Source organism: Hyperoodon ampullatus (assembly GCF_949752795.1).
Source record: "Hyperoodon ampullatus genome assembly, chromosome: 13".
Classification (NCBI taxonomy): domain Eukaryota; kingdom Metazoa; phylum Chordata; class Mammalia; order Artiodactyla; family Ziphiidae; genus Hyperoodon; species Hyperoodon ampullatus.
Window position 1 is genome coordinate 32,749,450 of NC_136926.1, and position 13,982 is coordinate 32,763,431.

The window sequence follows — 13,982 nt, forward strand, 5'->3', positions numbered from 1 at the left end:
TGACAAAAACCCAACTCAAAATACTTAAAGAAAGAGGAGAGTTTATTGGCAGGTGGATGTAAGGAAGGCTGAAAAACCAAGATGGTGCCAAGATTCAGGTACACCACCTAGGTGGGGTCTCAGACAGTGACTGTGATTGGTCAAGCCATGGGTGGTGAGGCAGGGAGTGGTGGCCTGGATGTGGGTGGGTAGAATATGGTCATGTGGTGCAAACTGGGTCTTCTTGCGGTAACAACAGAACCATGGGAAGGTAGTTCTCAGAGAGTGTGTAGGAGTGTGGTTAAACTATCCCATCCATGTCTACAAAGACGGTGGAGAAGATAGGAAATTTCCTTAAGAAACGTTTTCTAAGAAATGTCGTCAAAAGTACAGGCCTAAATTGAATGGTGAGAAATGTTCTCGTTTGATAAGGCAGTTCTAGACCAGGCAAGGCATGTTAGGCTCCTGACATTAATTATAATTCTACTCATGTGGTTCTGTACTCTTGCAAACAAATATTAATAACAGAGTTTTGAAAAGTAAAACTTTCCCTGACATTGAAGCAGATATAAGACAGAATGCTTGAGGCAAAAGAAAAAGCTATGAATAGCAAAAAAAAGGAGAGAAAAATCTTGTTAGAAGTAATGAAATGAGGACATACTATTTGAATCAAAATTAATTCAAAGTTAAGAAATTCAGGGTGAGGGAGAAAGTAGCTTTCTACTCAGGCCTGGAGCACACTGAGGGTAAGTTTCGGCTTTGAGATGGTATTTATCTTAACTTCTTTTTTTTTTTTTTTTTTTTTTTTTTTTTTTTTGCGGTACGCGGGCCTCTCACTGTTGTGGCTTCTCTCCCGTTGTGGAGCACAGGCTCCGGATGTGCAGGCTCAGCGGCCATGGCTCACGGGCCCAGCCACTCTGCAGCATGTGGGATCTTCCCAGACCGAGGTATGAATTCGTGTCCCCTGCATCGGCAGACGGACTCTCAACCACTGCGCCACCAGGGAAGCCCTCTTAACTTCTTTTGAAGCTGACTCTTGTAGAGTGGCTAGTTCATTAAGTAAGCTTAGCTATCTTAAAAATTTTCTATTTTAATTTTAAAATAATCTGGTGGAAAGTCATGATAAGTTACTTCTGTTAACTACATAGAGAGCCTGGTTTTGGGGGTTATAGGATGTATTAGGGTAAGACTATGTTGGCTTTATAAAGGACTTCAAAATACAGTGGCTTAGCTTAACAACATTTTATTTCTTTCTTCCAAAATGCAGTCCTGGCAGCAAGGCAGCTCTCTTTGATGAAGCTCTTTATGTTCCTTTGCCATCCTCCTGGACTGGCCCACGGTTGTGGGGTAGAAGCTTCATGGCAAAACAACATATGAGTTTAAACCGGTGGAACAGGGGTCGACTCAGCATGCAGGGCAAGGAGGTCTTCGGTTGGAGGTGGACTGAAGTCACACACCTCACCTCTGCTCATATCCTGTTGGCTTGAACCTAGTCAGAGTCTGTTATGGACTGAATGTTTGTGTCCTCTCCAAATCCCTATATTGAAGCCCTAACCCCTAAGTGTGGCTGTATTTGCAGATGGGGCCTCTCAGGAAGTAATTAAGGTTAAATGAAGTTAATAGGGTGGGACCCTGATCCAATAGGACTATGTCCTTGTAGGAAGAGATAGCAGAGAGCTTTCTATCTGCACACACAGGAAAGGCCATATGGAAACACAGCAAGAAGACTGGCCATTTACTAGGCTGGGAGAGGTCTCACCAGGAACAGAATAAGCTGGAATCCTGATCTTGGACTTCAGATCTGTTAGAAAATAAATTCATGTTGCTTAAGCCATCCAGTCCGTGGTATTCTATTACAGCAGCCTGGGCAGACTAATACTATTTCTGCCTAGCTGCAAGGGAGGCTGGAAATACAGTCCTACCTGGGTGACCATGTGTTCAGAAGAGAAGCCTGGATCTCAGGAGGCAAGTAGCTATCTGTCCCCTCGGGCTACAAGCAGAGTCCTGCCTGTCACTTTATAGTTGCTTTGCTCACTCGTTTAGAGTTTATAGAACATCAGTTCTGACCCGAAGACCAAAGCTTATAAACCTCACGGTCCCTCAGAAAAGCAGTCCTGTCCCTCCCCAGGCCCCAGGCCCTCCTCTACTGCTGAGCTCTGAGACCTTCTATTCTTTTTTTCCCTTCTCCTTAATAATTCATGTAATTTCTTCAAATTATTCCTTTTTCTGATCTTTCTTTATCATGGACATGAATGGAATCTTCAGTATCTGCTTAGATCTCAATTTTTATCTGCTTAGATTTTAGCTACTTATTATGTCCCCCCCCTCCAGTATCATCTATATCTGATTTCTGGGCCACAGTCTTTACCTAGTGTCTTGGTTCCCCATTGCAGCTATCACAAATCACCATAAATTTAGTGCCTTAAAACAACAGGAATTTATTGTCTTTCAGTTCTGGAAGTCTGAAGTCCAAAATGGACTTTCACTTGGCTGAAGTCAATGTGTCCTCAGAGCTGGTTCTTTCCGGAGCCTCTGGGGGAGCATGTGTTTCCCTGCCTTTCCAGCCTCTAGAAGCTGCCGAATTTCTGGACACACGGCCCCCTTCCCCTGTCTTCAAAGCCATCAATGGCAGGTTCGGTTGTGTCACACTAAATCTCCCTGATTCCCCTCCCCTCCCCTCCCACCCCCCGTTTCACTTACAAGGACCTCTGGGATTACATTGGGCCCACCCAGAAAACCCAGGAAAATCACTTCATCTCAAGATCCTTATTTATACAGAGAAATGCATGGACCCTAAATCTATATAAACTGAATGAATTTTGGTGAATGTTTGTATGCATAAAACCAACACCCCAACCAGGATACAGAACATTTCCATGACCCCAGGTTCCCTTTTGTTTTTTTCCAGTCAATCTTCACTCTCTCCATAGGCAAGCACTCTTTTGATTAGTTTTGCCTGTTACTAAACTTCCCTTACTGGAGTCTTTTGGGTCCAGCTTCTTTCTCTTACCATAATGTTTTTTAAATTTTTAATTTATTTTTAAATTTTTGGCTGCCTTGGGTCTTCGTTGCTGCACGCGGGCTTTCTCTAGTTGAGGCGAGCAGAAGCTACTCTTCGTTGTGGTGTGTGGGCTTCTCATTGCGGTGGCTTCTCTTGTGGAGGAGCATGGGCTCTAGATGCATGGGCTCAATAGTTGTAGCTCACAGGCTTCAGTAGCTGTGGCGTGCAGGCTCAGTAGTTGTGTCTCGTGGGCTCTAGAGCGCAGGCTCAGTAGTTGTGGTGCACAGGCTTAGTTGCTCTGCGGCATGTGGGATCTTCCCAGACGAGGGCTCGAACCTGCGTCCCCTGCATTGGCAGGCAGATTGTTAACCACTGAGCTACCAGGGAAGCCCAGCAAAAAATTTTTTAAAATGCATTCATGTGGTGTGTGAGCCAGTGGTTCATTCTGCTTTACTATCAAGTAATATTCCATTGCAAAACGTCCAACATTTTAAAATCCATTCTCCTGGAGATGGACATGTGGCTTGGTTCCAGTTTGGGGTTATGAATGAATAAATATCAGCAGATAAAGTTATTGTAGAAATTCTTATTTAATCATGCTGCAACTTTTCATGCATTTTGTCACGTAGCATAACATCCTCCCAGGTTCCAGCCATTAGGACGTGCACATCTTTGGGGTGCACTATTTGGCCTCCATCCCTAATTTGCTTACTCTGTCTACTGGACCAGCACCCCTCACCCCTGCCTAAGGCTTAGTCTCCTAATCACCTTATTTACTGCCATGGGACGTTAAGAAGCTTAGCTTACACTCAGCCTCTTTAGCTTTGCCTTGGATCAGATTCTGACACCATAACCCAATTTTAGTGACTGACCTCTTACCTCTTTCCTGGTAATTAACCCCCCAGCTGTATACTCCAGGCTTGGTGCCTGGATCCTGGTATGATGTCCCTGCCTGGAATCTAAATTCCTTTAGAACTAAAGGGCAGCCTTGCTTATTCCAAGCCTCCAGAGAAACGGTCCTGCCTCATGCTCTGGGCATCACTGGCTGGGTTCCTGCTACGTGGCTGTCTGTCCTCGAGGGAAAACATCTGTCAGGCCGGGCTTCCTCTTCTTGCCTGTGACCATACTTCTCTGAGACTGGCTCCTCCAGCCTGCCCAGCCACCAATGACTAGACCTGGATTAACTTCCCTGCAGGAGCTGGCCAGTCTAGCCCAGGGTTTCTCAAATTTTGTTGCATGTTAGCACCTGGAGAGCCTTAAAATATTTTAATGTCCAGACTGCACCCCTTACCAACTGAACCCGAATCTCTGGGAGTAGAAATGAACATCAGTATCTTTTCAAATTCCTCCATTGATTCCAATTTGCAGGAAGGATCAAGGACAGGCAAGCCAGAGACTTCTGTTCAAGGTGTGCTCTGCCTACCAACAGCATCAGCATCACCCAGGAGCTTGTTAGAGATGCAGAAACTCAGGCCTCCAATCCCAGACCTACTGCACTGGAGTCTGCATTTTAACAAGATCCCCCAAGTGGTTCTGAAAGCTCTGATCTAGCCCGTCTCACTCTGTCTGAACTCTTGCTCTGAAACATGTTCATAATCGAGCACGTTTTTTTTCTTTTAATTGAAAAATATACTAGTATCAGAAAAAAATTGAAATAATAATTCATCTTCCTTGAGCATTTAGTGTATGTTAGGCAGAGTGTGGGTGATTGATAGACATTGGATCATTGACTCCTTTCGACGAAGTTTCTCAGCAAAACCTTCCCAAACTGCCTGATCAATGCTTGGTCTCAAATTCTTTATCTCAGTGAACTGTTGTTTCCTTTACAGAACTTATTACGTTTATAATTTTAGTATACTTTTCTTTCTGTCTTAACTGTCAGACTGAATGTTCCACAGAGGTGAGAACCTGTCTAGTTTAATGGTGGATCCATCGCACCTGGTACTTAACAGGCACTCAGAAAGTATTTGTTGAATGAAGGAAGTTGGCACTATTATTATTCCTATGTTACAGATGAGGAAACTTGCCCACAATGTCATTTCTAGTAAGTGAGGGGGAATGAGAGCCGTCTCTGAGCCTGGCTCAAGTTCTTTATCATTGCTAGGAGCACCTGCCCCACCACTTGCCCTCTTATCAGCTGAACACAGCTGTTTTCTTCTGTAATCTGCCTTCTAGTGTCTTGTTTACACATGTGCTTATTGTATATAATTACAGCCAGGATGCCCATGTTAACTGGAATTTTGCTTTTCTTAATGTTTTTTGTAAATTTTAAAAGTCTCATACTTTAAAAATGGGTACATAATAGCTTATCACTTGATTACTATAAATTATTAACCATTTAACCCTTGCTTAGCATTTAGGCATTGTCCTTGTTCTTTATTTACAGGTGACATTGAAGCCAGCATCTTTGGGTGCCTGGTTGAGCTGAATTTCTACTTTCTCACAAAACATGAACATTCTTTTTTTTTTTTTTTTTTTTTTTTTTGTGGTATGCGGGCCTCTCACTGCTGTGGCCTCTCCCGTTGCGGAGCACAGGCTCCGGACGCGCAGGCCCAGCAGCCACGGCTCACGGGCCCAGCCGCTCCGCGGCATATGGGATCCTCCCAGACCGGGGCACGAACCCGTATCCCCTGCATCGGCAGGCGGACTCTCAACCACTGCGCCACCAGGGAGGCCCAAAACATGAACATTCTTATATCGTTTTCACCTTGAACAGGCCACCTCTGACCTTCCATTGTGCTGTAGCTAATTTAGATATTTCCAAGCCTGCTAAAGAATGGGAACATTTGCACTGCAGGGTTTCATAAGACATGTAGAATTGTGACATTTTTACTGTTCCATCTTATCCAAGCTTGTTCATTAAAGTGGCTTCTGAAATTCTTCTTTCGCTGAAATCTTTCTGCTTAATTTTGAGCAGTGACAAAACGGGCCAACTTGGCAACTTTTGATGCTTCCTATTCACTCCTCAGATGTGCTGACCCTTCGTGTCCCTAAATCAGGAGCCTGAGTTCCCTGTCTGCAGTTCAAAGACAAGGTCTGATTGAAGTCCAGAAGGACTTTCTAGGAACCCAGGATATGGGGGGGGACAGGTGACCCCTCGTGATTCCCCTGTTGCCTTTCAGCTCATCCTCCACGGTCTCAATGCAGCTAGGGAGAGAACGCAGGACCAGAAATCAGATCTGGGGACTAGCTCTGGACGGGACATTCGCTGACATTGGGACCTAAACCCCCTGAACTCACTTCCTCATCTCTCATACAAGGGTAATTGCATCTTTTAGAATTGGGAAGATCCCATGAGCTAATCTACATGAATGCTCTTAAGACACTCAAAAAGATATATCTGTATGTGTATAATGTAAATACAAAGTTATTTCAGTGCAGAAACACTTGTAATTCTGTCTTTTAATATTAAATGCTCAATCCTTGATTACTTATTAAATACTGAATGTCATCATTGATTTGTTAAATACTTAACACTTTAATACTTAAATATTTTAATAGTTAAGAACGTCTGCATTTTAAATTCAGTACTGTGATGAGTACCTTCTTACCCAACCATATTGCATCCTTTTTAAAGGGCCAAATTTGTTCTGTACTTCTATGATTAAAAGTAATAATAATTGTTAATATTATAATGATATTTTATTCATTAAGTGCGGAAGGATATGTCTTGAGAAAAACTAATTGGTGAGGTTGTCAAATTGATTGACACAACTGAAATAAAATTATCGCCCTATCAGGCAAAAAAAAAAAAAAAAAAAAAGACAAAAATGAGAGCGTGGGCCGTAATAAGTGACTTACGTTATCTTGCATGTTTATATTGTGAGAAAGTGAGATCTGCAAAGTGTTATGAATACTTTTTCAAGAGAAAAAAAATCAGAGGAAATTAAAAATTCTTTAACAGGGACCAGATGTAGTTTTAAAGAAAGAACAAAGCTGTTGAAATCTCCTGTTAAGACTGAACCCCGCCCCCCCCATAAGACTTCTTTCTTGAACAGTAAGGGTATGCTAATGATAATAATTAAATCCAAGTGATCCTTCTTGCCTTTCTTAGGCAAAGTGGGAAACAAATTACAACTCATTTTCAGAAAAATCTTCACAAAATCCTTTGCCAACAGCAGAGCGGGGAGGCTGGCAGCTAAAAGCCCGAGTCCCTTCCTTGGAGGGGAGGCTCTTGGCCAGGCCCGGGCCACCACCCCCTGGGGGACAGGGGCGCCGGTCAGTAGGCCCGGGGTCCCATTCTCGGGGCGAGGCCGGGGCCCCTCGGGCGCGGGCTGGAGGAGCGGCGGGCCTGGCCGCGGCGGCGGCGGCGGCGGCGGCGGCGCGGGGTCCCGGCCTCGGGCTCAGCTGCAGGGCCGCGCTGGGGCGGGAAGGGTCAACAGGGCAAATACTTTCTCGGATCCATCCGCCCCGGCCAACTTCGGCAGATCTCCCTCCCACCCCCTCCATCCCACTTTCTCCGCCCGCCCCCCAACTCCGAGCCCGCGGCTGCAGCGGGTCAACTCCCACTCCACCCCCGAGCTGGGGGATGGCTCTGGCGGTCCCCGCGGGCCGAGCACGGGGGCCTCGGGGGGGAGGGGCCTTGGGGGGGAGGGAATCTCTGTGGGGAGGGGTCTCTGGAGAGGGGGAGGAAAGCTCTCGGGGCGGGGGGAGGTCTCCGGGGGGGAGGAGCCTCCATGGCGAGGGCTCTCAGAGTGGGCGGGAGGTCTCCTTGGGGAGGGTCTCCGGGCTGGGGGAGGAGGTCTCCAGGGGGAGGGGTCTCCGGCGAAGGCCGGGGGGCGGGGCCGGGCACGGCGGAGGTCGGCGGGGGTGTGTCCGAGGCGCCGACGGGCAGCGCAGAGTCGCGCTCCGCCGAGTCCGTGCGCGCGGTCGCCGCTTTCTCCTCGGAGCCACCCGAGCGGCAGAGACGAGATGTGTGGCGGCGGCGCGGGGCTGGCGCTCCTGGCCTCGCTGCTCTGGGTCGCCGCGCAGGGCCAGCAGAGAGGTGAGCCCGGGTCGCGTCCCGGTCCCCTGGCGGGCGGGAGGCTACGGGACAAAGCCCCACGCCTGGCCGCGCCTGAGGTCGGTGCGCGCATCCGCGTTCACCCCCGACCGGGGATGAGACACGTGGGTCTCCCGCGCGTCTCCTGGAAAGGTCGCCCGGCCGGGGTGGAGAGGGCTGGGGGAGCACCCCTGACGGACGCAGCCCCCTCATCCGCGCCTCGGGCTTCCCCTCCTCGGGCTCTGGGTCCCCGGTTCTGGCTTGGCGACCCGGGAGCCCCTATGGAGAGCCGCGCTGGCCCGGCTCTCGGTCGGGGCTGCGGCGGGTGGACGGAGAATGAATGGGAAAGGCGCCCACAGAGTCCCCGCCACCGACCGGCGGCGGAAAGCTGGTGGTCCGCGGCCGGGGAAGGGGGCGGTCCCCTGGCCACTCGGGGCGGGCCGGCGCGCGGGGAGTGAGCGGGGAGGAGCGGACGTGGGAACCGGCCGCGGGCGGCGTACAGGGCTCGGACGCGCCTCCCGGCCGCGCTGGGTGCAGGCCCCGAAGTGGCCGAACTGGCCGTTCCCTCGCAGCATAGACGGTGGTCACTTCGGGGTGAGGGAGCGGGAACTTGGACGCTGGCTGGCTGGCTGCGCGGACACGCTGACTCGCGGGGCAACGTTGGTGAAGAACAGAAACCCGAAGCGAACTTTCAAAGCTTCTGTCAGTGCCTCAGAGAAAGGGAAACCCCCCTCCGGTTTCTGTGGACAACACCGTGCTCGCTCTACCCAGAGGCTAAGGCTTCCCGGCGCCGGCTGTTGGCTAGGCGGTCACAAATATTTGTTGAAAACGTCTTAATGTATGCAATACGTGACCGCGGGCATGCTCCTACAAATACACGTGCCATTAAAAACGGAGGAAAGTACAGGTCAAAAGTAGGTAGGCGGTGTATATATGCCAATACACTACTATGTATAAAACAGATAACTAATGAGAACCGACTGTATAGCACAGGGAACTCTACTCAAGGCTCTGTGGTGACCTAAAAGGGAAGGAAATCCAAAAAAGAGGGGATATGTGTATACGTATAGCTGATTTACTTTGCTGTATAGTAGAAACTAACACAACATTGTAAAGCAACTAAACTCCAATTAAAAAAAAAAAAAAAGTAGGCAGGCAGAACGCTCAATACCCCGTGGGAAAGATGGGTGTTTGGCATCGTGCTGAGCTGTGAACTCTGCAGCCCGTCTCATTCATTGGCGCATTCGTGGTGGAATCGCTGGACCGGAGGGAGCGACGCGCTTTGAATGGCTGGGCGTCCGCTCTGCGCGAGGCGGGGGCTGGGATGCAGGGAATTTACATAGTTATCCGGGGAAGAAAGGGGCCGGCCTTGCGGGAGAGCGGGCTTGGACTCTTCGAGCTGAACGCCTTTCTCTCGGGTTGCTGACAGTGAAAAGCCTGTTTTCCCACAGGGTGGAGGGAGAGCAGCTGGACTCAGCTTCCTTGTTCTAAGAAATTGAAAGTCCTGGACTGGGGAAATGCCCCGAGTGTTTTCCGCGCCCCTCTGGGCTCAGCACTTGGCCTGGGCGGCTGTGAATGGTGTTTGGAGAAAGTGGGACCGCGTGGGGCTTTCCTGCTTTTAGATGCTGCGGAAAACCACCCACTGCGTGGGAGCCTTTGAATCTTTCACACTACCTTCCAGATTTTCAGCCCTCACCCCACAACCATCACCCTTCCTAACAGGCACCTTTAAGGGAGTTTTGACCTTTTAAAATATAAGTTGGGACCCCGTGTATATAGCATGAATGACTAGTGAAATGGTGTAATCTGGTCATAATATAATAATAAAATAATTCTGACTAGCATCATCAGTGAGTTAGTTATCTGGTGCTTATATTTTTTAAAACAATCATCCTATAGCATTCAGATTATTAGGAATTCTCTATCATTTCACAGCCTCTCTGGATTACTTTACATCTCATGGTATGTGACTCAATAGCTCAGTTCCTTTGAGATGTAACCTGTGTAAAGTGAGCTCTTCCTAAGTATAAAATACTAGGTGGTATAAGTTCTAACAATAATGTTGTGTTACGTCCACACCTGGCAATTACATGGATTATAGTTGCTTCACAGGTCAGCTCAGCAACTCTTGTTTTGAACTGTTTTTTTTTTTTTTCTTAGTAAAAATAGACAATTCCAAGGATAGAGGAAAAAATCTATTCTATGACTAGAGAAAATTTACTTCATTCTCATAAATGATGTAGCATTCAAATTTAGCGTGTATGTGCTCTCCAGTGAAGTGTGTGCCTGAATGGCTTTCAAAGGTGCATTTTTCTTTCCTGTAGCTGTATTCCCCAAGTAAGGGCCAAGAAAAAATACTGATTTTAGCAGTTGGAAACAAGGATTGTGTAATAAAAACATCACTGCCCACTTCCTACGTATCCCAGACTTTGGCCCATTCCTTTTTTCTCTTCCACTTTTCCAGACATTAATATAAAGCCTACATCTGTAGTTAATATAGCATGATCGAGAATTCAAATGCAACAAGGATATGAAATAAACACATGCTGTTCCATAGTGTCTTGTGCCACTCTTAGAATCGCGAGTATTGTAAAATGTTTATATGACCACTTATTTCAAGGTAAGCTTCCTTGAGACACCCTACAATTTTAGAATAATTCATAAGTTTCTACAGATATTCATTATCATCTACAGTAGGTTTTTTTTCTTTTTTCGGTACTCAGGCCTCTCACTGTTGTGGCCTCTCCCGTTGCGGAGCACAGGCTCTGGATGCGCAGGCTCAGTGGCCATGGCTCACGGGGCCTAGCCGCTCCGCGGCATGTGGGATCTTCCCGGACCAGGGCATGAGCCCATGTCCCCTGCATCGGCAGGCGGACTCTCAACCACTGTGCCACCAGGGAAGCCCTATAGTAGGTTTTTATGGAGAAAGGACAAGATATGCCTTTAAGCTTTAGGTGTTTTACTTTTTGGCTTTACAAGCTGTGGGAAATTGGGCAAGTTACTTAACCTCTCTGTGCTTTGGTTTCACCATCTGTAAATGGGAATAGTAATGGTGCCTCCCTGGAGAGGCTGTTCATGATGAAATGAAAGAATGCAAGATAAGTTCTTAGAACAGTGCCTAACCCAGGATCAGCCCTCAATAAGCATTATCTAAGCATCATTATTACTATTTTGCACAGAACTATTGGGAGGCCCTCTTGCCAGCTGTATTCTCTGGAATTTGGAGTCTGGGTTTAGAATCAAGTAGTCTTGGGCTCAAACGCCAGACCTGTCACTTTGATGAGCCGTGATGTTGGTTAACTTTCTCGGCATCTTTGGATCTGTGAAATGCAGAGAACTGATGTGATTCAGTAACACAGGGAGAAAATTGGCCCAGCGTTGGGCATGTCAGCATCATAGACACGCAGTCCATGGTGATGGTCTAACTGTCTCGCCTGCAGTGCGTCCTCACCATCCTGGACCCACATTCATTTGGGCGTTAAGACTTGTTGATTTTACCTCTTGAAAATCTCTGCAATCCATCTCCCATTTTTGTCCCCACTGCTGACTAGGCTCAGGAACTGTTTGTCTTTCCCATGAAATATTGTGATGATTCTTTCATTGGGCCTCCCTCTTCCTCTCCTCTCCATCTTCAGCACCACCATCACCATGATTTTTCTAGAAGCACCACCCTATAGGCTTGGACTAATGCCTCTCAAACTCCTGACTTCATAACACGGACACACAAAGTGACATTGGAGAATTCCATGGGGCTAAAGGAGGAGGCTGGGACCCAGCTGGCCTGCTGGCCCAGAGCTCAGGGTGTTATCTGGGGATGAACGTGCCCCTGTTCATAGCTGACCAGTGATGCCGGGCACATGGGCTATTCAGTGCTGGACAAGCCTGCCATTGCGGTCTAAAACCCCCAGAAAGCTTCCCGGTACCGTGATTGCTGAAGTATTTATGATGTGCCCTTCCCTGGACTCCTGGTGCTCTGGTCCCTTAGCGCCATTGTTGTCCTTATCCTGGTGGCCTAAGCCAGTGGCTCACTGATCTGTCTCACCCACTGGCCTGGGCTTCCTGAGGGCAGAGGCTGTTTTATTCCCAACTGGGTATCCATCGCTGTGCAATGTTCCTGGTGGTTAATAACCACCTGTCTTGGTTGAGCCACATTGAGATTAATATCTTTATTCACGCATCAAGTAACTTTAAAAACTATTTTTGAATAGGTAATCCATGCCCATGGTACAAAGTTCAAAAGATACCAAAGGGTATATAGAAAAGGTTAAGTCACCTACTTCTGAGGTAACTACGATTTTTAGTTCTTGAGTATCTTTCCTTAGATGTTTCTTCATGTAACTCCTAAAAGCAAGCTACTTCCTAAAACCTGCTTCCTCCCTAGCACTTTCTAATAGTATAAGAAAGGTACTAGTTATTTCCTGATAAAACAGGAAACACTCTTCCTATCTCCACTGTCCGTCCTTCTTACTACTTCTTTAATATCCCTGCTGTCGGATGTTAAATGCATCACTTAATCAATGTCTACACTTACTGACTTTTCACTTTCCAACTTGTCCTTTTCAACATGGCCTTTGACAGACGGTATTAGAGCCTTGTTTCCTAGATCTTTTGGAATTTAAGAACTAGCTCATTGATTGCTTTCATGACCCTGTACTCCTTCTTTAAGTATTGCTTACTGTAGCATTCATAAGCTATTCCTGAAGCTGTAAATAATTTTTAAAAAATATATTTAGACGATTTATGATGTAGAGAGGTTAAGTTTAAGAATAACTCTATCAGAAGTTAAGGATAGTGTGTTATTTATTTTTCCAAAAAGTATGATTTATTACTGGAACGACAATGGCAGACACAGAAAAACTTAAATTTTAAAAATAATTCCTGGGCTTCCCTGGTGGCGCAGTGGTTGAGAGTCCGCCTGCTGATGCAGGGGACACGGGTTCGTGCCCCGGTCCGGGAGGATCCCACATGCCGCAGAGCAGCTGGGCCCGTGAGCCATGGCCGCTGAGCCTGCGCGTCCGGAGCCTGTGCTCCGCAACGGGAGAGGCCACAACAGTGAGAGGCCCGCGTACCGCAAAAAAAAAAAAAATAATAATAATAATAATAATAATTCCTGATGAATAAAGTTAAGACTGTACCTTGAATACAAAGTTAAGTGGAGATAACCAGAGAGAACTCTTGCTCTGAGACCTTAGCTGAACCTGTTACTGATATTCCTCAGAAATGTTTGGATGAACAAGATAAACTATAGTCTCCTAAGAAGGATGTATGTAGCTTATTTACATGCTTGCAACTAATTATTTTACTTGTTTTATTTCTAAAATCCTAGCGTGTATCCATGGACAATTGAGTAAATAAATGCATTTCAAAATTAATGAGGAGAAAAAACTCCTTTATAGAAGTAAATTAGGTAAGTTCGTGAACTTGGGTTCTGTTGGGACATGCCTGCCAGGGAGCTATTTCAGTGTAAAATGCTGCACTCCAGCTGGGTTCATTGCATCTTCATGTCCTTTGTACTGAGGTGACAGCGCTCAGAGTAACCATTTCACGGCACAGATGCTTGCCACCAGCGTCTTTGTTTTCTCAAGGCTGGATCGGGAGAGCTTTCTTTGGGGTAACTTGTTCCCAGTGATTTTGTGTCTTGCTGAGAGGCAGGAGACAGACAATGGAAACACTGAGATTCCACACCAGCGTGGTGGATAACATTCTTGCCTAGGTAAGCATTTACCTCAGAGGTTAATCCAGAAACGATGCTGTGGAAACACATCAGATCCTGATTTCAGCGTGTGTGTGCATTTTTTCCCTTTTTTGATTCAACCATTTGAAGTCTGAATCTCTTCATTCCTGAACTTATCTTTGAAGTCGGATCTGCTGGCCCAGCAGGCAGTATGACTCCAGTTCTTGTGCCAGAGAACCTCCTGCCTTGCTGATGGGAATGTCAGATTTAGCTCCATGAGTATTTATGGAAAGTGCCATCTTTTCCCATTCCCTGAAGGATTTCCTGCATTTTGTAGCATTGCTCCA

The 13,982-nt window shown here is 46.9% G+C and overlaps 1 protein-coding gene across 1 annotated transcript in view; it reads left to right on the forward strand.

Annotated features, from left to right (window-relative positions):
- Nucleotides 1-7,891: 7,891 nt before the first annotated feature.
- The window catches only part of LAMA1 (laminin subunit alpha 1), a gene marked incomplete at both ends in the record, with an annotated part of 143,577 nt that continues 137,486 nt past the window's right edge, over nucleotides 7,892-13,982 (forward strand). The window contains one exon of the mRNA XM_079717957.1: nucleotides 7,892-7,964. Coding sequence (XP_079574083.1) covers nucleotides 7,892-7,964 — 73 coding nt within the window. The remainder of the gene's footprint in view (nucleotides 7,965-13,982) is intronic.